We start from the raw sequence: 25,503 nt of genomic DNA, 5'->3' as shown, positions 1-25,503 counted from the left end.
GCATTGTATTGGCTCCATCCTGCAAATAAATACTGCTCAAGGGAACAGTTCGGAATGGCAGCTAAAAACACACCAGAAATATTTATCGATACTACTTCATAATCCAGCATAGAAGGAAAATCAACATAGATGCACAAGACTGATTGATGACCAGTGCATCAGCGAAGTACATCATCTCGCCAGTATCCATCCACCTCCTTGAGATATAGTGCAGTGTCATGAGCAGTTTGTCCTGACAGAGGTGGGAGATTCAGGATAGCTGAGCTGCTTAGGTCTAACGTCATTCCCCATTGATGGTCTCCTTCTCCGTCAAGTCCCAGCTGTCACTCAAATGGTTCACAATCTCCCAACTTCCCGAAGAATCCATTCGATGCCTTCGAGAAACCCGACAAGAGACTCTGCATCAGTATCATGTGCCTAATCAAATAAATAACCGGAAATGGAGGGAGCTGTTAGTTCACACACACTGACGACAAAGGTACACTCATCTAACCTGTTGACAATCTGCATTATTTGGAGCTTGCCAGTGATAACTAGCTTTCTCCCCAGGTAACAGATGCAGCAGGCGGTTAAGAAGGCAAATGGTATGTTGGCCTTCATAGCGAGAGGGTTCGAGTACAGGAACAAGGATGTCTTGCTGCAGTTGTACAGGGCCTTGGTGAGACCACATCTTGAGTATTGTGTGCAGTTTTGGTCACCTTATCTGAGGAAGGATGTTCTTGCCATGGAGGGAGTTCAGCGAAGATTCACCAGGCTGATACCTGGGATGGCAGGAATGACGTATGAGGAGAGATTGGGTCGATTGGGCTTATAGGCCTAGAAATTCAGTATAGCCACTTTTGGGGCGGTAAAGTCGGGCGTTCGCTGAAGTTAGCGCCCGCCAGAAAGTGGAGGCCACTTCGCAGAAATTCAGTAGCTTTGGCCAAGGAGTTTGGGCGAGCGCTGAAACTGGCGTTGCACTCCTATCTTTAGGCGCTAAGCCGGCGGTGCGGACTGATAACGCCAAGGCCGGGCGCAGCGCAGGTGCGGTCATGTTTTGATTGACAGCAGACACCCTGACGCCGGCCAGCTCTTAAAGGGGGAAGGGTCGACTTTGTCTGCAGCCACGCCCTGGATAGTGGAGCCCTGCAGCTAGGCCTGAACACTGCTGGTGGACCCAAATAGCGCCTGAAGCCATGCAGAAGGCCCGTGAATGAGCGCAGCGCTTCTCAGAGCATGCTTTGAAGGTGCTGCTTAGGGGGTTGCAAAAGAACAGAGAGATCTTGTGCCCGGACAGTGGCAAGAAGGCTCCCAGGAGGCAGTACAGGAGAGCCTGGAGGGAAATCGCCCAGAGGGTGTCAGCCAACAGCGAAGTCCCCAGGACTGGTGACCAATGCCGCAAGAAGTACAACAACCTCACTCGGTTGGTCAGGGTGAGTACCCTTTCCAGTGTCCTCCTCATCCTTGCATGTGCACCTCACATTATGGGCAAAGGGACCTCAAAGGCCTAATGGCCAGCCCTCCTCCCGCAGCTATGGCACTGGCATGATCATCAATAGCACTTTCTGCACTTAACACACTGGCCAAGCTATTCGACCATGAGAGGCAGTGCACACAACAACAGGGCACCACAATGTACTTAGAGGCCGTCCTTTCTCTTGCAGGCCAAGCTGGCGCAGAATTTGAAGAGCCAGAATGTCACCGGGGGAGGCCGTGCCCAGTTCCAGGAGCTCAGTGAGCTGGAGGAGAGCGTGGCTCGACTCATGCGTGGCCGGGTGACTGGCCCCGTTGCCATTGAAGATGCCGACCCTGTGCTGGGCCCCAATGGTAAGGACATGACCGTTTGGACCTCTCTCGTTCCCCTTGCGCTTCAGATCTACATCCTTTGCCACTGTCCGACCAATGCGCATAATGCCACCACTCATGCCTCCCTCGCTGATGCCCTGTCCTCACTTTAAAGCTACTCTTGTGCCTTCCTGCTTTCAGCTGGTGAGGAGGAGGTCCTTGAAGCTGAGAGTGCCAGTCCCTCGGAAGAGGAGGACGACGAGGACCAAGAGGAAGGCGGCACATCGGGGGAACCCTCATCCGCGCCAGGGGATGGCAATGGAGGGGACACGTCTTGCCTGCAGGAGAGCCAGGGGGAAGTGTTGCAGGGGGGTGTAGCTCCTGGGCCCAGTGGCGTCCAGGCACGCGGGAAGGGTCAGGCAGCACGGCGGCCTTCTCCCCAGAGGGGGGAAGTGTTGCAGGGGAGGGCAGTTGCTGGTCCCAGTGGCGTCCAGGCACGCGGGAAGGGTCGGGCAGCTCGGCGGCCTTCTCCCCAGAGGGAGAGTCCGGAGACGGTCCTCGCCCAGGAGGTGCGCCTCCTTGATGAAATGTCCGCGGCCTCGGAGCGGCGCCACAACGAGTTCATGGGAGTTGTGGGACAGTTGCCTCAGGCCATTGAGTCCCTGGCTCATAGTGTGGCCGCTTTCGGGGACTCACAGGCCAGGGGTGTGGAGCAACTCGCGGCAGCACAGGCCAGGGGTGTCGACCAACTCGCGGCAGCACAGGACAGGGGTGTCGACCAACTTGCGGCAGCGCAGGACAGGGGTGTTGACCAACTCGCGGCAGCACAGGACGCGAGTCGCGAGTTCATGAGTGGTGCCGTGCAGACACTGGCTGATCTGATGCGGGCACAGAACAGGGCAGTTCGGGCACTCACTTCTGCCACGCTCGCTGTGTCACGGAAGCATCGCCAGGGCACCCGCCGCCCTGCTGCAGCACAGCGGTCTGGCCTCCACCAGATTGCTGCGCTTGCTGCAGTGCCAGCCCGGCCGAGTGCCAGTGTCTCTGGCGACCAGCGAGCGCCTGGCATCAGCCAGCTTGCCCCCATTGCTGCAGCCGCCACTGCCACTCCCCCAGCCAAGGAGCGACGAGCTGCTGGAGAGACTGATGCTGGCCAGCCACAGCTGCAGCAGTCAGCAGCCGGCCCCTCCAGGGCCGGACCTCGTCTAGGCCGACCCCCAAGGGCATCTGCCGTCACGCATTGTGCCCCTCAGGAGCCTTCCCCCAGCCGTGCAACACCCACAGGGCCCAGGTTGAGGCGGAGCAGCAGGTCGGGCAGGGGCCGGAGAAGGCTGCACAAGGACTCGCCCTCTCGGCACACCAAGTAGAGTGTGTTGCCAACTGTTTTTTTTATATGGGGGTGTTTGTGTTCTGGAAGGGGGGGGCTTATTTTGGTAAGGCCGAGGATGAAGGCCAATTGGATGGACAAGTTTTGTTATTCCTCCCCAGGTTGTGGGAGTGAGATGTGTTTCTGACTGTTTTTTGGGGGTCTTGTCTGTTTTTCTGTTTCATGTGGGAAGGGCCCTGAGTTTGTTAAATAAAGCTTTTTATTTATTCAGCTTGTCCAGGTGCCATGTTTCAAGTGGTTGTTGCGTTAACCGGCTGAGGGCTTGCGGAGCGGCTGCATTCAGGTGCGTTCATTGCCACAAGCCATTCCCTGACAGGGGGCCTAGAAGTGTCGTTCAATAAGCCGCCGGCGGACGGCCCTTGGACCTTGTGGCTCCCTCCTGGGCTGGTACTCCTCCTCCTCCTCCTCCTCCTCCTCATGGTCCTCCTGCTCGTCCTCCTGAGGTGGTGGTCCAACGTGAGGTGGCAGTGCCTGAGTCCTGCGGAGAGCCAGGTTGTGCAGCATGCAGCAAACGACGACGAACTGGGAGACTCTCTCCGGCGAATACTGTAGAGATCCGCCGGAACAATCCAGGCAGCGGAACCGTTGCTTGAGGACGCCAATCGTTTGCTCTATGATGTTCCTTGTGGCTTGATGGCTTTCGTTGTATGCCTCCTCCGCAGGGGTCCTGGGCGCACGGAGCGGGGTTTAGAGCCATGTACACAAAGGGTAGCCCTTGTCCCCGATAAGCCATCCCCTTGGTGGAGGCTGTGCCTCAATCATGTCAGCCACAGTAGTCTGGCGCAGGATAAATGCATCGTGGCTGCTTCCTGGAAAGCAGGCATTGACAGCTAGGATGCGCTGCCTGTGGTCACACACCAGCTGTACATTGAGGGAATGGTAGCCCTTCCGGTTGCGGTAATCCTCGGCATTGTCGATAGGTGCCCGCATAGCCACATGCGTGCAGTCAATGGCGCTCTGCACCATGGGGAAGTCGGCGATCCTGGCAAATCCGACTGCACGCTGCTCCTGCCTCTCTAGGGTCATGGGGAAGGAGATGAATTGGTGTCTCCTTGCGAAAAGGGCATCGGTGACCTGCCGGATGCAGCGATGCACGGCGAACTGGGAGATGTTCGCTATGTCCCCAGCAGCGGCTTGGAAGGAGCCGCTTGCATAAAAGTTCAGAGCCACCGTGACCTTCACTTCGACCGACAGAGACGTCCTGCACATCAGCTGTGGACGCAGAACTCTGTGAAGCAGCTGGCAGATCTCTGCAACCGCCTCCCTTCTGAAGCGCAGCCTCTTAACACAATGCGCGGCAGTCATGGTGAGATAGGACACCTGCTGCCGGTATTCCCTGAGTGGGTAAGGCCTACGTTGCCGACGCCTGATGGCCCCTCTGCGTCTAGGCATGGCTGGCCCTCTCACACAGCGTCTGCGAGCCCTTCGCACATAATGCTGGAACTGAGGGTTGGAACCCCATGCAGCCCCCATAATAAACTTGCAAACAGTGAAATCACAATGAGTCAAATTTCCAAGCTCTGGCCAGAAGCCAAAAATACCTCTCCTATGTTGGCCCAAATCAGTAAGGTCTGTTCCTTGGTCTCTGTCCAGAAATCCAAAGCACTAAAGTCATTGCAGCAAAATGGCTGGCCTTTATAGTTCAGTCTAAGTGCCCTTTAATTAGTGCTCCCCGAGGCCCGCAGGGCCTCTGCTGCGTTCCACTTCACAGTTCTTAACAGCGCCACGCCCACATTGGGCGGGCGCCACTGAATTTCCGGTTTGGGGCGCACAAACAGCGTTGCACGACGAAATGACGTCATAAGCTGCGCGCGCAGCTGAGCGGGCGCAAACACTTTGTCAACTGAAGTTGGGCGTAGGCGCAGATCGGCCTGCGCCCGGGCGCTAAGTGCCTAGCGCTGGAAATCTACCCCTCTTATGGCGTTAACGGCTGGCGAAAGCAACTGAATTTCTAGGCCATACTCACTGGAGTTTAGAAGAATGAGAGGGGATCTCATTGAAACTTATAAAATTCTGACAGGACTGGACAGACTAGATGCAGGAAGGATGTTCCTGATGGCCGGGTAGTCCAGAACCAGGGGTCACAGTCTAAGGATAAGGGGTAAGCCATTTAGGACAGAAATGAGGAGGAATTTCTTCACCCAGAGAGTGGTGAACCTGTGGAATTCTCTACCACAGAGGGCGGTTGAGGCCAATTCATTAAATATATTCAAGAAGGAGTTGGATATATTTCTTAAGGCTAAAGGGATCAAGGGATATGGGGAGAAGGCAGGGACAGGGTACTGAATTTGGATGATCAGCCATGATCGCATTGAATGGTGGAGCAGGCTCAAGGGGCCGAATGGCCTAATCCTGCTCCTATCTTCTATGTTTCTACGTTAACTGTTGTAAGACAGCTGCTCCATCCCTCATATAAAACACTGGTTCGGCCCCAGCTGGTGTAGTGTCTCCAATTCTGGGCTCCACACTTAAGGAAGGATTTGACGGCTTTGGAGAGGGTGCAGAGGAGATTTACTAGATTGGTTCCAGGGATGAGGAAATATAGTTACGTGGATAGTCTGGAGAAGCTGGGATTGTTCTTCCTAGAGCAGAGAAGGCTAAGAGGAGATTTGATAGAGGTGTTTAAAGTCATGAAGGGTTTAGATAAAGTAAATAAAGAGTGACTGTTTCCAATGGCTGAAGGGCCAATAACGAGAGGACACAGATTTAAGGTGATTGGCAAAAGAACCAGAGGCGACAGAAAGAAAACCTTTTTTACACAACGAGTGGTTAGGATTTGGAATGCACTGCCTGATGGAGTGGTAGAAACAGATTCAATTGTAGCCTTCAAAAGGGATGGGTCTCTGCTTGGAGAAAAAATTGCAGGGCTCTGGGGAAAGAGCGGGGAGTGGGACTAACTGGATCACTCTTCGCAAGATACGGCGCAGACTCGATGGGCCAATGAGCTCCTTCTGTGCTGTACTATTCTATGGTAGCTCTGATCTCTGTAGAATTGATGGTATAGGGTTGCTTGGTAAGCTTGGGTACGGTTTCACGGGTGCCCTATGGTACCTTGCCCAAGTGTGAGCATTCCTGAATGGGCGTAAACAGCGATAGCCAACAGGATACTTGGCCAATAGGAGCGGGAAATCACAGCTGATCCTGATGATGTCCTCACCTGATGCGCATTCTCCAGCAGGGGGATCGCTGGATAGCAGTGAGGAGCAGGAACCCTGGCTGACCTTCCGCTCTCGGGCCCAGGGAACGCTGATGCTGATCATAGAATCAATACCACCAGCCTAGCTGAGATCCACGAAATCAGCCCAGACTCGGCATGGAACCTGCAACCTTCTTGCTCTGCTTGGCTCTGCTTTGTCCCCCTTTTGTCAGCTCTCTTAGCAATGGTGCAGGGATGTGGTATAAGAGCAGCTGTTCATGTGCTCTGTGTTTATTAGTTTGATTCAGGAACATTACAAGGGAAGCCTATTGTACTTACCAGCCAAGGTCTGTCCAGCAGGCTTAACTGCAACTGGTGAGATACATAAACACATGGTATCCGTTGGGCGTCAGGCTGGGAAATGCAGCACAGTACTAGGAGTGGGCGGTTTGGAGAGCCAAGACTTGGGTCGATCATGGCCTGGATCTGGAGCAGTTCCTTTTTTTGCTCGTGCTCTGAGGGGGAGAGTACGAGATAAATACATCCCAATCAAAGAATATTATGCTTTACATGGTACTGCACAAAGGAAGTCATGCCAAGATCCAGCTTTGCCTATTATGTCCGTGTGTAATTGAGACACGGACTGCAGGAGTTGGTTATAACAGGTCTTTACTGAGTGGAGACAAACTGGAACTAACTATGCAAAGTTACTGCACAGGCTTATATACAGGGGTGGTCACTACCGGTACTGCAGTATACAGGGGCTGCAGAATATAGTTCCTTCTGCAAAGTACATACACTACAATTCCTCCCCTTTTAGCTAAACAGTACATAACATTTGATTAATAATTAAATAACATATTTACAATTACAGTTGTCATATACATTAGCTGAAGTTAAGCAATTAAAGTTCAGTCTTTGAGGAGGCTTCCTGATTCTGTCTGGATAACGCCTCTTTGGGGTATCAGGTTCTTCTGGCAGAGTTGATTCGGAATCAACGTCGTTGTTGGGTTCGTTTGCTTCCAATATTCCCGATTCTGAGGTAGATGCAATTGGTACTTCGGTTCCATCATCAGGTGTATCGGATCGTGGTGTGGAGTTGACGTTTTCCAGTGACTCTAGAATCTGGTCAGCATGGCATCTTACAATGCTCTCTCCAACGTCCACGGTATACATTAGAGGTCCTTGCCGTGTACAGATCGTTCCTGGCTGCCATTTCTCTGTGCGGTAGACCCGGGCCAAAACTGGTTGACCTATCTTAAAACTCCTGGTCGGCCTTTCATTCATATTCTGAAACTGCCTGTTCTCCACATCTCTTCTGATGTTTGGCTTAACCAAATCCAAGCGGCATCGTAGTCTTCGATTGAAGAACATCATGGCTGGAGTTTGGTTGGTAACCGCATGTGTCGCATTCCGGTAGGCAAACAAGAAGTTATCCACCTTGTGTTGTAGGGGTATGTCTTCATTGCACATTGCATTGATAGCCTTCTTGAATGTTTGAACGAACCTCTCAGCCAATCCATTGGTGGCTGGATGATATGGGGCGGATGTGTAATGCTTAACACCATTGTTTTTTAAGAACCTCCGGAACTCTTCAGACACAAACTGTGGTCCATTGTCGGAGCAAATCTGTTCAGGCAGCCCATTTCTGGCGAATATGGTTCGTAAGACTGTGATAGTTTTGTCTGTGGTGGTTGAGGACATTTTTATTACCTCTGGCCACTTTGAATGTGCATCCACCGCAATTAAAAACATCGAGTCCATTTGCAAAATCAATGTGCACCCTTTGCCATGGAGATGAGGGCCACTCACATGGATGTAGAGGGGCTTGTGGTGGGGCGTTTTGGACCTTCTGGCATCCTGTACAGCTCTTGGTCATCTCTTCGATTTCTCTATCAATTCCCGGCCACCACACAAACGCTCTGGCTAAGTTCTTCATTTTTACCCCTCCCAGATGACCCTCATGAAGCTCATTGAGCACTCTATCCTTCAATTTGGGTGGAATTACTACTCTGGATCCACACATCAAGGTTCCTCTGCACACTGACAGCTGTTCTCTCCTCGGCGAGAATGCTGGCAACAGTGGTTCGCCATGTGCTGGCCATCCCTTCACCGTTAAATCATAGACCCAGGCGAGTGTCGGGTCATTTCGTGTTTCCTTTTCTATGTTTGCATTCGTCACAGGTAGACATTCGACTATGGTCGAGTGGAATATCTCCACTGGATCCACTGCAGGTGCTTCTTCCACCATCGGCAACGGTAGGCGCGACAATCCATCAGCATTCCCATGCTGTTTAGTTCCTTTGTACTCGATGTCATATTGGTGTGCCCCTAGGGAAAGGGACCACCTCTGTAGCCGTTGTGCTGTCATTATCAGGACGCCCTTCTGAGGGTTGAAAATGGAGACAAGAGGTTGATGATCAGTTAGTAGAGTAAATTTCTGACCGTGCAGGTAGTGATTGAACTTCTTCACCCCCCACACCAGGCTGAGGGCCTCTCTGTCAATCTGGGCGTAGTTACGCTCGGCTGCAGTTAACAAGCGTGACGCAAAAGCTATCGGCCTCTCTGAACCATCAAGGGATTTATGTGATAGTACCGCTCCAACGCCGTAGGGAGACGCATCACACGCCAGTCTTATCGGTAGTGATGGGTTGTAGTGAGCCAATAATTCTCTTGAAGTGATCAGGCCTTTACACTTCTGAAAGGCCCGCTTACATTCATCGCTCCATTTCCATGCTACTCCAGTTTGTAGCAGGCTGTTCAGTGGGTGCAGAATTGTGGACAAATTCGGCAAAAACTTATGGTAGTAATTCACCAATCTGAGGAATGACCTTAGTTGCGACACATTTTCAGGCGCTGGAGCTTTAACTACCGCTTCAATTTTGTCAGGGGACTTATGTAACCCCTCTTCAACAATCACGTGGCCACAATACGATACCTGTTTCTTAAAAAACTCGCACTTGGGGCGGTTGGCTCGTAGCCCATGTTCTCTTAGTCTAGTGAGCACCTGCTCTAGTTTGGCAAGGTGTTCACTGTCATCTTCACCTGTCACTAGGATGTCGTCCAAGTAACACTGAGTCCCCGGAATCCCTTGCAGGACTTGTTCCATCGCTCTTTGCCATATCGCCGGAGCTGATGCTACTCCGAATACCAGTCGATTATACTGGTAAAGACCTTTGTGAGTGTTTATCGTGAGATACTTCCTAGAGGATTCTTCAACCTCCATCTGCAAATATGCTTGTGCTAGGTCAATTTTTGTAAAACGCTTCCCTCCAGATAGTGAGGCGAAAATATCTTCTATCCTCGGGAGAGGACATTGTACTGTGTGAAGGACTGGGTTCACCGTCACCTTGAAGTCCCCACAGATGCGAACCTTCCTTGGCTCCTCAGACTTATTGTTTAACATTTTCTTCATGACAGGAACGATGGGTGTCGCCCACTCGCTCCAGTCTACCTTAGATAACACGCCTGCATTCTCCAGATTCTCCAGCTCTGCCTCGACGGCTGGGCGAATTGCATATGGCACCGGTCTTGCTTTGAAAAACTTGGAAATTGCATTCTCTTCTATTTTTATCAAGGCGGTTACGCCTTTAAGAGTTCCCAGTTCTTGTTGAAATACCTCTTTGGCGTTAGCTAAGATTTTTGACAATCTTCCAGGTGTGACGTCATCATCCTTTTTACCAGCCACCGTCAGTGCCTGAATGGAGTGCCAGTCTAAACTTATCTTTCTGATCCATTCACACCCCAATAACGGTGGTCCACCATCCTGCAGTATGTACAGATAAAATTTCTGTATTTCCTTGCCGTTGTATTCGACAGGCACCCTTATTCTCCCTCTGGGGTATACTTTTTGCCCCGTATACGTCTTCAAGACAATGGATGTCTCTTTCAAGGGAATGTGCGAGAATAGCCGCTCGTAGTCTCATTGATTCATGACGGTCAGGGTTAATCCTGTATCTAATTCCATTTTGACTTGGGACCCTGCTATCGTGAGGTTGACCCAAATGGTTCAGTGATCCTCTTTTGCGATTACGTTGTGAAGTTTGAGACAGCTTAGTCTCTTGTTCCCGGATTCACTATCGCTCATCTGGTCTTCGGAACTACTGTCCGTCATCTTTTTACTTTCCTGTACTGTTCCTTAGTAGCCTTTTTGTTGCCGTTAGTCTTCTTCCCAGACCTGCAAACTCGTGCAATATGTCCCATCTTTCGGCATTGCCTGCATATTTTGTCCTTGGACCAGCAGTCCTTCTGGTCATGGGTTGTTCTGCCGCAATGATAACATTTTTCAAATCCCCGTGTCATTTCGTGGGTGCCGTATTCCTGTGCCTTTTGCTGTATTTCCGCAGCTCCCCTTGCTGCTGCTTCGTACGATACTGCCACGCTGAAAGCCTTATCTAGCATCAGCTCTTTCTCTGAGAGTAACCTCTTCTGGGTTTCTTCACTCAGGAGTCCACAGACAAATTTGTCCCGTAGGGTATCTGCCAGTCCTGCTCCGAACTGGCAGTGCTTTGATAGCTTGCGTAGTTCTGTAAGGTAATCAGCATTGCTCTCATCTTTATGCTGATTTCTCCTGTGGAATTTAAATCTTTCTGCTATCAGCAGCGGTGTAGGATTTAGGTGTTCCTGTAGGATATCAACAATTTCGTTAAAACTCTTCGCCATCGGTTTGGCTGGAGTAAGCAGGTTCCGCAATAGGCCGTACGTTCTTGCGCCCATTAAGTTTAGTAGTACCGATGCCTTTTTCTCATCGGCTACTTCGTTTGCCTTGCAATATACTTCGACTCTTTCCACATACGTGGTCCAGTCTTCTATTGCATTATCGAAAGCAGTGATATTGCCAGTCTTCGGCATCTTGGAAATCTAAGATGGCACCTCCCACGCTTTGCCTTCTTCCCCGATTTAACAAAATGGCGCCTCCCGCGCTTTGCCTTCTTCTCCGATTTAACAAAATGGCGCCTCCCGCGCTTTCCGTCTTCTCCGCTGCTGCTAGCGCTGTTGCTGGTGTTTTATGCCTTGATGGCGACGCCCTATGGTCTTCGCGCACTTCCCCCCGCGTTGCTGCTAACGCCGCTCTCCGCGGTTCCCGTGGCAAACGGCAGCTCCTCGCGGCTTTCTGCGCTTCTAATTTCTTTTATTTCCCCGTCGTTGGAGCAACCCTGCGGGACACTTTCCTCCCTCTTCTCGGGTCTGTACGCTGCCCGGCTTCGTAGCACCGGCCGCGCCCTGTGTGCTCCACCCTCTCTCTCTCTCCTCTTCCCGACAACGCTGCTCGGCCCCGTTGAAAAGTCACCCGATCGAGCTCTAGCCCGCCGCAGCCCAGGAAGGATCAGTGTACTACCTGCCACCAGCCCGATTAGCTGGAACACCATCGACAGGATAACCAAGCCCCACTCTCGACAGCCTCTCCTGCAAATCTTTCACTCCGATGAATCAGAGGCGGTTGCCCCACGGTCGACGCCCGTTTCTTCTGATCGTTTTATTTATTTATTTTTTATTTTTTATTTTTTTCTTCTGGCCTCGGCCTCTGACAACTTCGCTTCAGGGATGGATCCCCATGAGGTGGTGCCGACTGTAGGTAAGTTCGGATCTGCTCGTCGCCAGTATTATGTCCGTGTGTAATTGAGACACGGACTGCAGGAGTTGGTTATAACAGGTCTTTACTGAGTGGAGACAAACTGGAACTAATTATGCAAAGTTACTGCACAGGCTTATATACAGGGGTGGTCACTACCGGTACTGCAGTATACAGGGGCTGCAGAATATAGTTCCTTCTGCAAAGTACATACACTACATTGCCTGCAGGCCCTGGCACACCTACCTGGGAATGGCAAGGTGACCTCATCTGCCTTCTCAGGGTCTGGATCAGCAGGGAGGCAAATGTAGAGCTGCGCTATCTGCTGTAAGGACATCTGCAGCTACCATGGAAACATGCAGGGGCTTAAACAGACATTGGAACCTCAAACTAAGATAAACAGGCAGACACTCCAATCGTCCTACCCATTAACACAAGACCCAGACAATGGCTGTTGATGCTTGACACCTTGCTTTAGGACACTATTCTTCCACTTGGGACTATGATGTTGAATCTTGCCTGGAGTAATTAGATGAAACTCTCCTCACTTTCCTTTGACAATAAAGTCAAACACCTTTAGATGTCTCAAACATAGTTCCTAAAGGGCATGGGCAAAAGTTATAAACGGATAGTATCTGGCATTACATTGCCATTAAACTGATAGCCTGACTCAGAGAAGTCACAATGATGGCTCCTGCTCAAAATTTATAATATAAAATCAAAAAAATTACACCAGAACTGCGAGGGTTTTCCTATCGGGAAAGGATGAACAGGCTGGGTCTCTTTTCTCTTGAAAAAAGAAGGCTGAGGGGTGACCTAATAGAGGTCTTTAAAATCATGAAAGGTTTTGATAGAGTGGACACAGAGAGAGTGTTTCCACTTGTGGAGAAGAGCAAAACTAGAGGCCATCAACATAAGATAGTCACCAAGAAATCAATCGGGAATTTAGAAGAAACTTCTTTACCCAGAGAGTGGTGAGAATGTGGAACTCGCTACCACAGGGAGTGGTTGAAGCGAATAGTATAGATGCATTTAAGGGGAGGCTAGACAAGCATACGAGGGGGAAGGGAATCGAGAGTTATGCTGATAGATTTAGATGAGGAAAGACGGGAGGAGGCTCGAGTGGAGCATAAACTCCGGCATGGACTGGTTGGGCTGAATGGACTGTTTCTGGGCCGAATATCCTATGTAATATGTAAAAAATAGAAAGATTCGCACTGGAGCTTTACTCTGTATCTAACCCATGCCACAGCTGTCCGGGTAGTGCTTCATGGGAGTGTCTCTGCCTCGGTCACTCCCTGTGACGAAACATTCCTGCTCCAACAACCCTGTGTAAAGAAATTTCTCCTAACGTCGGTCCTCACTTTTAATCTTAAATTGATGACCATTCATCACTGATTCCGTAACCAGGAAAAATAGTCTTTTCCCATTCACTCTATCAAAATTAATAGTTGTAAAACCTGTATGGAATTTCTTCAGCCTACTTTGCTCCAGTGAAAATAGTCCCAATAGCTCTAGTCTCTCGCCATGAATATAGTTTCCCATCCCTGCAATGTTCATGGTGAACCTAACCTCAACACTCTTTATGGCTTTAATGTCCTTTCTAGAATGGGGTGTCCTAGAACTGTGGCTTAAACATTGATTTGTACAAATCTATCATTACTCCTTTACTCTCTTGTCTACTATGCTGTACCTGCCCTGGGAGTGTTTGATAGAATCATAGAATGGTTACAGCACAGAAGGAGGCCTTTGGCCCATCGAGCCCGTGCCGGCCCTCTGCAAGAGCACTTCAGCTAGTCCCACTCCCCGCCCCTTCCCCGTAGCCCTGCAAGTCTTTTTCCTTCAGGTGCTTATCCAAAGCCACAATTGAATCTGCCTCCACCGCCCTTTCAGGCAGTGCATTCCAGATCCTAATCACTTGCTGAGTAAAAAAGTTTTTCCTCGTGTCACCTTTGGTTCTTTTGCCAATCACCTTAAATCTGTGTCCTCTGGTTCTCGACCCTTCCGCCAATGGGAACAGTTTCTCTCTATCTACTCTGTCTAGACCCCTCATGATTTTGAACACCTCTATCAAATCTCCTCTCAACCTTCTCTGCTCTAAGGAGAACAACGCCAGCTTCTCCAGTCTATCCATGTAACTGAAGTCCCTCATCTCTGGAATCATTCTTGTAAATCTTTCCTGCACCCTCTCTAAGGCCTTCACATCCTTCCTAAAGTGCAGTGCCCAGAATTGGACCCAATACTCCAGTTGAGGCCGAACCAGATGCTATCAGTGATGATCAAAGTGCCGCATTGTTCACCACTAAATTGACATAAATGTAAAATTATCTAAAAAGCTGCTAGCGGCCGCAGGAAAATGTATGGTTGGCTCCCTGTTATTACGCAGCTGTTGAGAGGTGTGTTATATATTCACATCCCGTCACGGGACCAAACCCCCGCAGCAGCCATATTCACTCAATGACAGTACCGAATGAAAGAGATGCACTAACTTCTTCTGGCTTCAGCATTTGCCACATAGATGAAACCATCCACCACCCTGCACACTTTCTGGACCTGAGGGATGATGCTGTAACGTGCCTCCCGCCTCGGGACACTCTCTGCATCACCTTGGTCCATATCAGCAACGCCTTGCTGCACAAACAGTTGATTAATGGCTGCATTTTCCTCCATTCTTGCGCTCTCTCTTTCCTTCCTGAAGTAGATAAACAAAAGAAGCTGATAATGTATTTAGTATTACAGGAAACTCTTTTTTTATCCGGCACCGACGGGACCGGCGTGGTGCCGGTTTATCAAAAAGTCCGGATTACAGAGAGGTATAAACATAGAAACATAGAGATAGGAACAGGAGTAGGCCATTCGGCCCTTCGAGCCTGCTCCGCCATTCAATGAGATCATGGCTGATCTTCGTCTGAGATCATAGCTGATCTTACCAGTTCAGTACCCCGTCCCCGCCTTTTCTCCGTAACCCTTAATCCCCTTAGCCTTCAGAAATATATCCAATTCTCTCTTGAAAATATTTATTGAATTAGCCTTCACAGCCCTCTGTGGCAGGGAATTCCACAGGCTCACCACTCTTTGAGTGAAGAAATTCTTCCTCATCTCTGTTTTAAATGATTTGCCCGCTATTTTTAGACTGTGGCCCCTGGTTCTGTGCTCCCCTGCCATTGGAAACATTCTCTCTGAATTCAGCCTGTCCAGGCCTGCCATAATTTTATATGTTTCGATGAGATCCCCTCTCAATCTTCTAAACTCCAGTGAGTACAAGCCCAAACTATTCAATCTCTCCTCGTAGGTCATTCCCGCCATTCCAGGTATCAGCCTGGTGAATCGCCGCTGCACTCTTTCCATGGCAAGAACATCCTTCCGCAGATGGGGCGACCAAAACTGTACACAATACTCCAGATGCGGTCTCACCAGCACCTTGTACAGCTGTAGTAAGGTATCCCTATTCCTATACTCGAACCCCCTTGATATGAAGGCCAACATACCATTTGCCTTCTTAATCGCCTGTTGCACCTGCATGCTCTCCTTCAGTGACTGGTGCACAAGAACACCCAGGTCCCTCTGCACTTCCCCATCTCCCAATCTATTGCCATTTAGATAATAATCTACCCTCCTGTTTTTACCCCCAAAGTGGATAACCTCGCATTTATCCACATTATAGTGCATCTGCCACGTATCCGCCCATTCCCCCAACCTGTCCAAATCGCACTGTAGCCTCCTGACATCCTCATCAGAGCCCACCCCTCCTCCTAGTTTAGTGTCGTCAGCGAATTTGGAAATATTGCATCCAATTCCCTGATCCAGATCATTTATATATATTGTGAACAGCTGGGGTCCCAGGACAGATCCTTGCGGCACCCCGCTGGTCACTGCCTGCCACTCCGAAAACGAGCCGTTTATTCCAACTCTCTGTTTTCTATCCGCCAGCCAGTTCTCTATCCACGTTAATACTTTGCCCCCAATCCCATGAGCCTTAATTTTGCATGATAATCTTTTGTGTGGAACCTTATCGAAGGCTTTCTGGAAGTCAAGGTGCACCACATCCACTGGCTCTCCCCCATCTATTTTACCAGTTACTTCCTCAAAAAATTCCAGCAGATTAGTCAAACACGATTTACCCTTTGTAAATCCATGTTGACTCTGTCCGATCCTTTCCCCATTTGTCAAGTGCTCCGCTATTTTATCCTTAATAATGGACTCTAGCATTTTGCCCACAACCGATGTAAGGCTTACTGGTCTATAATTCCCTGCTTTCTCTCTACCCCCCTTTTTAAATATTGGGGTAACATTAGCTACCCTCCAATCCACGGGTACTGTTCCCGAGTCAATGGAGTTCCGGAAGATGATCCTTAGAGCATCTGCTATCTCCAGGGCCACCTCCTTAAGTACCCTAGGATGTAGTTTATCAGGCCCCGGGGATTTGTCGGCCTTCAGTCCCCTCAACTTACCCAACACCATATCCCTAGAGATACTAATTTCTGTCAGCTCCTCCCTCTCATTAGTCCCTATGTTTGCCGATATTCCTGGGAGGTTATTTGTGTCCTCCTTTGTGAATACAGAACCAAAGTATGAGTTTAATTGGTCTGCCATTTCCTTATTCTCCATTATATATTCTCCCGAATCGGACTGCAAGGGACCGACTTGGGATTTTACCAGTCTTTTCCTCCTGATATACCGATAAAAGCTTTTGCAGTCTGTCTTTATGTTTGCTGCAAGTTTACTTTCGTATTCTATTTTCCCCTTCCTGATTAATCCCTTTGTCCTCTTTTGCTGTATCCTGTACTGCCCCCAATCTTCCGGTCTGGTGCTTTTTTTTGCCAGTTGATATGCCCTTTTTTTTGATTTTATGCTGTCCCTAATTTCCCTCGTTATCCACGGTTGAGTCACCTTTTTAGGTTTATTTTTATGCCAAACCGGTATAAACATGTTCTGGAATTCTTCCATTCTATCTTTGAATGCTTGCCATTGTCTATCCACTGTCAATCCCCCCAGAAACACCACCCAATCAATCTTACCCAATTCCCGTCTCATACCCTCGTAATTCCCTTTATTTAAGTTCTGGACCTTAGTCTCTGATTCAATTTCCTCACTCTTCATCTCGACTGAGAGCTCGATCATATTATGATCGCTCTGACCCAAGGGGCCTCGTACAAGAAGATTGCTGATAAGTCCCTTCTCATTGCACAATATCCAGTCTAAAATGGCCTGATCTCGAGTCGGCTCCTCGACATATTGGTCCAGATAACCGTCCCGAAAACATTCCAGGAATTCCTCCTCCTCAGAATTTTTACTAATTTGGGTAGTCCAATCAATATGTAAATTAAAGTCACCCATGATGACAGCTGTGCTCTTATCGCACGCTTCTCTAATTTCCCTTTTTATGCCTTCCCTCACCTCCATATTACTATTTGGAGGCCTATATATCACACCCACTAACGTTTTCCTCCCCTTGCTATTTCTCATTTCTACCCATACAGATTCCGTTTCATCCGAGTTAATATCCTTCCTTTCCATTGCATTAATCCCCTCCTTTACCAGCAATGCTACCCCACCTCCCCTACCTTTTTGCCGATCCTTCCTAAATATTGTATATCCCTGGATGTTAAGTTCCCAGCCTTGCCCACCCTGCAGCCACGTTTCTGTAATCCCAATCAAATCATACTTGTTTACCTCTATTTCCACAACTAATTCATCCACCTTGTTCCTAATGCTTCTAGCATTAAGATACAAAGCCTTCAGGCTTGCTTTTTTCACACTCTCATTATGAATTAGTTTGGCCCTTTGTGTTTCTCTCCTTTGCTTATTGCTTCTCACCTTTCTACCATCTATTTCTGACTTCATATGACTTCCCTCTTTTCCACTACCTAGGTTCCCATCCCCCTGCCAAATTAGTTTAAATCCTCCCGAACCGCCCTAGAAAATATTACCCCGAGGACATCGGCTCCCTCACAGTTCAGGTGTAGACCGTCCCCTTGGTACAGGTCACTCCTCCCCAAGAACTGGTTCCAATGCCTCAAGAATTTAAATCCCTCTCCCTTGCACCACTGCTCAAGCCACGTATTTAGCTTATCTATCTTACTCTCTCTAAACTTATTAGCTCGTGGCACTGGTAGCAATCCAGAGATTACTACCTTTGAGGTCCTACTTTTCAATTTAGCTCCTAACTCCCTAAATTCAGCTTGTAGGACCTCTTCCCTCTTTTTACCTACATCGTTGGTACCTACATGTACCACGACAACTGGCTGATCCCCCTCCCCCTTCAGAATGCTCTGCACCCGCTCCGAGACATCCTTGACCCTTGCACCAGGGAGGCAACATACCATCTTGGAGTCTCGGTCTCGGCCACAGAAACTCCTATCTATCCCCCTTACAATTGAATCCCCTATCACTATAGCCCTATCCCTCTTTTTCCCGCCCTTCTGTGCAGCAGAGCCAGTCATGGTGCCCTGAACCTGGCTGCTGGTGCCTTCCCCTGATAAGTCATCTCCCCCAACAGTACCCAAAACGGTAAACCTGTTTTGGAGGGAGATGACCGCAGGTGACTCCTGCACTACCTTCCTGCCTTTACCCTGCCTTTTGGTCACCCATTTACTGTCTGAGCTAGCCTTTACCTGCGGTGTGACCAACTCACTGAATGTGCTATCCACAACATCCTCAGCATCGCGTATGCTCCAGAGTGAGTCCATTCGCAGCTCCAGCGCCGCCATGCGGTCTGCTAGGAGCTGCAGCTGGACACACTTCCTGCACACATAGTTGTCAGGGACAGTGTCCCTGATTTCCCACATGGCACAGGAGAAGCATGACACGGGTCCGAGCTGCCCTTCCATGACTTAACCCTTACAATGCCCTTTTATTTACTACGATTTAGCTTAATTATTGAATTCTACTTAGAATAAGTTAGAATTAGTTAAAGGTATACGAGAGCCCCGTACACGGCCACAGATCCAGGCATCCCTGTTGCATAGCAACAGGTGCAGGAATCCTGGTTACATGGCCAAAAATCCAGGAACGGCCACTAATCTGAAGTAAAACTTACCTGAACCTACTCCTGAATTTTGCCGGTTAACAGAGATTTCCGGTTATTTAGGTGCCGGTAAATCGAGAGTTTCCTGTACATGATATTTACAGCACAGGATCAGGCTGTGCGGCCCAACAGGTCTATGTCAGTGTTTATGCTCCACACGAGCCTCGTCCCACGTTACTTCATCTCATAATTAAGATTATTCGACTACATCTATTTTTGGAAAGAGCCTTCGGGCTTGCTGTGCTTGAGTTACGCCTGTTACTGGGGTGATGAGGCTTGAGTAGCCGTGCAACCTCCAGACTTGACTATTCCAACACACTCCTGGTCGACCTCCCACATTCTACCCTACGTAAGCTTGAGCTCATCCAAAACTGCTGTCCGTGTCCTAACTCGCATCAAGTCCCATTCACCCATTACCCCTGTGCTCACTGGCCTACATAAGCTACCGGTCTGGCAACACCTCAATTTTAAAATTCTCATTCTTCTTATTTTCAAATTCCTCCATGGCCTCACTCTTCCTTATCTCTGTAACCTCTTCCAGCCCTACATCCCTCCGAGATCTTTGTGCTACTCCAATTCTGCCCTCTTGTGCATCCCCGATTTTCATCACCACCATTGGTGGCCGTGCCTTAAGCTGCCGGGCCCTAAACTCTGGAATTCCCTCCATAAATCTCTCCGCCCCTTTCTACCTCCTTTAAGACGCTCCTTAAATCCTACCTCTTTGACCAAGCTTTTAGTCACCTGTCCTAATATCTCCTTATGTGGATCGGTGTCAAATTTTGTTTGATAATCGCTCCTGTGAAGCGCTTTGGGATGTTTTACAACATTAAAGGTGCTGTATCAATGCAAGTTGTTGCTGTAGGCTCAATCGTGAAGAATGATGCCTCGGGGAACTCCTGGTGGGCTTATATTGTCACAAAGAAAGCAATGGCTGCCATTCGGGTCGGGTGACGTACCGTCGATCTGTCGCTGTGGGAAACCCGCGACTGGCAGCAGCCTTGGTGAATTCATCATCTTTGTGACCAGGGAGGAGTCCAATTGCTTGAGGCTGTTGTGTATGTACCTTTAAGGGAATAACTGGTCTCAGACTGCAGTACCGGCAGTGACCACCCCTGCATAAAAGGCCCTAGCAGGCTTCTGTAGTTTCAGTTTCCAGGTTGTCTCCATTCAGTAAAGACTTGTTATAATCAACTCCTGCAGTCCGTGTCTCAATTATACACGGACATAATACTGGCGACGAGTAAGAAACAAACTTACCTGCAACTCGGCAGCACCTCAGACGACGTTATTGAAGGTCGAAGCCAGGAGAAAGAAAAAAAAAAATAATCCAAAGAAACTCGAGAAACGGGCGTCGACTGTGGGCAACCGCCCTCCAAATCATCGAATTGAAAAGTGCAGGAGAGACTGTCGAGAGCCAGGCTTTGTTCTCCAGTCTGTGGTTTCCCAGCTAATCGGGCTGGTGGCAGGTAGTGCACTGATCCTTCCTGGGCTGCGGCGGGCTAGAGCTCGATCGGGTGGCTCTGCAACGGGGCCAGGCAGCGAGTCAGGAAGCAAAGAGAGAGAGAGAGGGTGGAGCACACAGGGCGCGGCCGGTGTCGAAGCCGGGCAGCGTTCGGACCTAAGAAGAGGGAGGGAAGTGTCCCAGAGGGTCCGCTCCACGACGGGAACAGTTCTTCAATTAACGGAGCAAATATTGAAGCGCGACAGAAAAATAAAAATACCGCGGAGAGCGGCGTTGGCAGCAGCGATCGGGGAGGCGCGAAGACCATAGGGCATCGCCATTACAGGATAGTAAAATAAATATAATCGCCAGCAACAGCGTTGGCAGCAGCGGCAGCGGCGGGAAAGCGCGGGAGGCGCCATCTTAACTAGGCGGGGAAGAAGGAAAAGCGCGGGAGGCGTCATTTTGATCCATCGGGGACGAAGGCAAAGCGCGGGAGGCGCCATCTTAGATTTTCAAGATGCCAAAGACTGCCGATATCACTGCCTTCGATAATGCAATAGAAGACTGGACCACGTATGTGGAAAGAGTCGAGGTATATTGCGAGGCAAACGAAATAGCCGATGAGAAAAAGGCATCGGTATTGCTAAATTTAATGGGCGCAAGAACGTACGGCCTATTGCGGGATCTGATTACTGCAGCCAAACCGAAGGCGAAGAGTTTTAACGAAATTGTTGCTATCCTACAGGAACACCTAAATCCTACACCGCTGCTGATAGCAGAAAGATTTAAATTCCACAGGAGAAATCAGCATAAAAATGAGAGCAATGCTGATTACCTTACGGAACTACGCAAGCTATCAAAGCACTGCCAGTTCAGAGCAGGACTGGCAGATACCTTACAGGACAAATTTGTCAATGGACTCCTGAGTGAAGGATTCCAGAAGAGGTTACTCTCAGAAAAAGAGCTGACGCTAGATAAGGCTTACAGCGTGGCAGTATCGTACGAAGCAGCAGCAGGGGGAGCTGCGGAAATACAACAAAAGCCACAGGAATACGGCACCCACGAAATGACACGGGGATTTGCAAAATGTTATCGCTGCGGCAGAACAAACCATGACCAGAAGGACTGCTGGCCCAAGGACAAAATATGCAGGCAGTGCGGAAAAATGGGACACATTGCACGAGTTTGCAGGTCTGGGAAGAAGACCAACGACAACAAAAAGGCCAGTAAGGAACCGTACAGGAAAGTACAAAAGATGACGGACAGTAGTTCCGAAGACCAGATGAGCGATAGTGAATCCGGGAACAAGAGACTAAGCTGTCTCAAACTTCACAACGTAATCGCAAAAGAGGATCACCGAACCATTTGGGTCACCCTCACGATAGCAGGGTCCCAAGTCAAAATGGAATTGGATACAGGATCAGCTCTAACCGTCATGAATCGATGAGACTACGAGCGGCTATTCTCACACATACACTTGAGAGAGACATCCATTGTCTTGAGGACGTATGCGGGGCAAAAAATAAGGGTGCCTGTCGAATACAACGGCAAGAAAATACGGAAATTGTATCTCTACATTCTGCAAGATGGTGGACCACCGTTATTGGGACGTGAATGGATCAGAAAGATAAGTTTAGACTGGCACTCCATTCAGGCTCTGACGGTGGCTGGTAAAAAGGATGACGACGTCATACCTGTAAGATTGTCAACAATCTTAGCTGACGCCAAAGAGGTATTTCAACAAGAACTGGGCACTCTTAAAGGCGTAACCGCCTCGATAAAAATAGAGGAGAATGCAATTCCCAAGTTTTTCAAATCAAGACCGGTACCATATGCAATTCACCCAGTCGTTGAGGCAGAGCTGGAGAATCTGGAGAATGCAGGCGTGTTATCTAAGGTAGACTGGAGCGAGTGGGCGACACCCATCGTTCCTGTCATGAAGAAAATGTTAAACAATAAGCCTGAGGAGCCAAGGAAGGTTCGCATCTGTGGGGACTTCAAGGTGACGGTGAACCCAGTCCTTCACACAGTACAATATCCTCTTCCAAGGATAGAAGATATCTTCGCCTCACTATCTGGAGGGAAGCGTTTTACAAAAATTGACCTAGCACAAGCATATTTGCAGATGGAGGTTGAAGAATCCTCTAGGAAGTATCTCACGATAAACACTCACAAAGGTCTTTACCAGTATAATCGACTGGTATTCGGAGTAGCATCAGCTCCGGCGATATGGCAAAGAGCGATGGAACAAGTCCTGCAAGGGATTCCGGGGACTCAGTGTTACTTGGATGACATCCTAGTGACAGGTGAAGATGACAGTGAACACCTTGCCAACCTAGAGCAGGTGCTCACTACACTACGTGAACATGGGCTACGAGCCAATCGCCCCAAGTGCAAGTTTTTTAAGAAACAGATATCGTATTGTGGCCACGTGATTGATGAAGAGGGGTTGCATATGTCCCCTGACAAAATTGAAGCGGTAGTTAAGGCTCCAGCGCCTGAAAATGTGTCGCAACTGAGGTCATTCCTCGGATTGGTGAATTACTACCATAAGTTTTTGCCGAACTTGTCCACAATTCTGCATCCACTGAACGCCCTACTATGAACGGGAGTAGCATGGAAATGGAGCGATGAATGTAAGCGGGCCTTTCAGAAGAGTAAGGACCTAATCACTTCAAGAGAAGTATTGGCTCACTACAACCCATCACTACCGATAAGACTGGCGTGTGATGCGTCTCCCTACGGCATTGGGGCGGTACTGTCACATAAATTCCTTGATGGTTCAGAGAGGCCGATAGCTTTTGCGTCACGCTCGTTAACTTCAGCCGAGCGTAACTACGCCCAGGTTGACAGAGAGGCCTCAGCCTGGTGTGGGGGGTGAAGAAGTTCAATCACCACCTGCACGGTCAGAAATTTACTCTACTAACTGATCATCAACCTCTCGTCTCCATTTTCAACCCTCAGAAGGGCGTACCGATAATGACGGCACAACGGCTACAGAGGTGGTCCCTTTTCCTAGGGGCACACCATTATGACATCGAGTACAAAGGAACTAAACAGCATGGGAATGCTGATGGATTGTCGCGCCTACCGTTGCCGACGGTGGAAGAGGAACTGGCACTGGATCCAGTGGACTTATTCCACTCAACTATAGTCGAATGTTTCCCTGTGACGAATGCAAACATAGAAAAGGAAACACGAAATGACCCGACACTCTCCTGGGTCTATGATTTAACGGTGAAAGGATGGCCAGCACATGGCGAACCACTGCTGCCAGCATTCTCGCCAAGAAGAGAACTGCTGTCAGTGTGCAGAGGAACCTTGATGTGTGGATCCAGAGTAGTAATTCCACCCAAATTGAAGGATAGAGTGCTCAATGAGCTTCATGAGGGTCATCTGGGAGGGGTAAAAATGAATAACTTAGCCAGAGCGTTTGTGTGGTGGCCGGGAATCGATAGAGAAATCGAAGAGATGACCAAGAGCTGTACTGGATGCCAGAAGGTCCAAAACGCCCCACCACAAGCCCTCTACATCCATGGGAGTGGCCCTCATCTCCATGGCAAAGGGTGCACATTGATTTTGCTGGTCCCTTTATGGACTCGATGTTTTTAATTGCGGTGGATTCACATTCAAAGTGGCCAGAGGTAATAAAAATGTCCTCAACCACCACAGAAAAAACTATCACAGTCTTACGAACCATATTCACCAGGAATGGGCTGCCTGAACAGATTTGCTCTGACAATGGACCACAGTTTGTGTCTGAAGAGTTCCGGAGGTTCTTAAAGAGCAATGGTGTTAAGCATTACACATCCGCCCCATATCATCCAGCCACTAATGGATTGGCCGAGAGGCTTGTTCAAACATTCAAGAAGGCTATCAAGGCAATGTGTAATGAAGATATACCCCTACAACACAAGGTGGATAATTTCTTGTTTGCCTACCGGAATGCGACACATGCGGTTACCAACCAAACTCCAGCCATGTTGTTCTTCAATCGAAGACTACGATGCCGCTTGGATTTGGTTAAGCCAAACATCAAAAGAGATGTGGAGAACAGGCAGTTTCAGAATATGAATGAAAGGCCGACCAGGAGTTTTAAGATAGGTCAACCAGTTTTGGCCCGGGACTACCGCACAGAGAAATGGCAGCCAGGAACGATCTGTACATGGCAAGGACCTCTAATGTATACTGTGGACATTGGAGAGAGCATTGTAAGACGCCATGCTGACCAGATTCTAGAGTCACTGGAAAACGCCAACTCCACACCACGATCTGATACACCTGGCGATGAATCCGAAGTATCAATTGCATCTACCGCAGAATCGGTGATATTGGAAGCAGACGAACCAAACAACGACATTGATCCCGACTCAACCTTGCCAGAAGAACCTGATATCCCAAAGTGGCGTTATCCAGACAGAATCAGGAAGCCTCCTCAAAGACTGAACTTATAATTGCTTAACTTCAACCAATGTATCTAGCAACCGTAATTGTAATTGTAATTAGTTATTATTTAGTTGTTAAATGAATGTTATGTACTGTTTATCTAAAAGGGGAGGAATTGTTGTGTATGTACCTTTAAGGGAATAACTGGTCTCGGACTGCAGTACCGGCAGTGACCACCCCTGTATAAAAGGCCCTAGCAGGCTTCTGTAGTTTCAGTTTCCGGGTTGTCTCCATTCTGTAAAGACTTGTTATAATCAACTCCTGCAGTCCGTGTCTCAATTATACACGGACATATAGAGGCCAGGTCCAAACATGGCAAACCGGGGTTCTGCCCGAGACACTAGGGAGTAGAGGAAGGAAGTCATCGGGCTGTAGGCCGGGTGGCTCAGTTTCCAGTGCTTTCTGCCCTCAGGAAAGCTCTTCAAATACCTGCCCAAAAAAACCGAAGTGGGTATGATTTATTTGATGTCATCATCTCACCTTATTCTATTGAGAAGCCTGGGCAAAGGGCCCAAGCCCAGAGTGCAGGACATAACAAGGATGAAAAGTGTAGGAAAGCCAAGGAGGTACATTAAGAAATAGTCACAACAAGCTTGGATTTTAAAAGGCCACAGGTTGTGGAACACAGGAACAGGAGGCGGCCATTCAGCCCCTCGAGCCTGTTCCACTATTCAATGAGATCATGGCTGATCTGTATCCTAATTCCATTCACCTACCTTGGCTCCAT

General features: G+C 49.0%; 1 protein-coding gene across 1 annotated transcript; it reads right to left on the bottom strand.

The window, feature by feature from the left end:
- Positions 1 to 25,503, bottom strand: LOC147123853 (F-box only protein 4-like). Its single transcript, XM_085967507.1, has 8 exons — positions 25,493 to 25,503; positions 25,068 to 25,205; positions 19,839 to 19,934; positions 18,099 to 18,119; positions 15,022 to 15,049; positions 14,349 to 14,574; positions 6,627 to 6,802; positions 1 to 417 (listed from the first exon to the last, which is right to left on the bottom strand). The coding sequence occupies exons 1-8, from the start codon at positions 25,501 to 25,503 to the stop codon at positions 337 to 339; spliced, it is 777 nt and encodes a 258-aa protein (XP_085823633.1). The 3' UTR covers positions 1 to 336.

Source organism: Somniosus microcephalus, chromosome 2 (assembly GCF_052327205.1).
Source record: "Somniosus microcephalus isolate GS21.2 chromosome 2, FLI_Smic_1.0, whole genome shotgun sequence".
In the NCBI taxonomy this organism is placed as follows: Eukaryota; Metazoa; Chordata; class Chondrichthyes; order Squaliformes; family Somniosidae; genus Somniosus; species Somniosus microcephalus.
The sequence above is the reverse complement of the archived record's forward strand: the minus strand, read 5'-3'. Positions and strand labels throughout refer to the sequence as shown.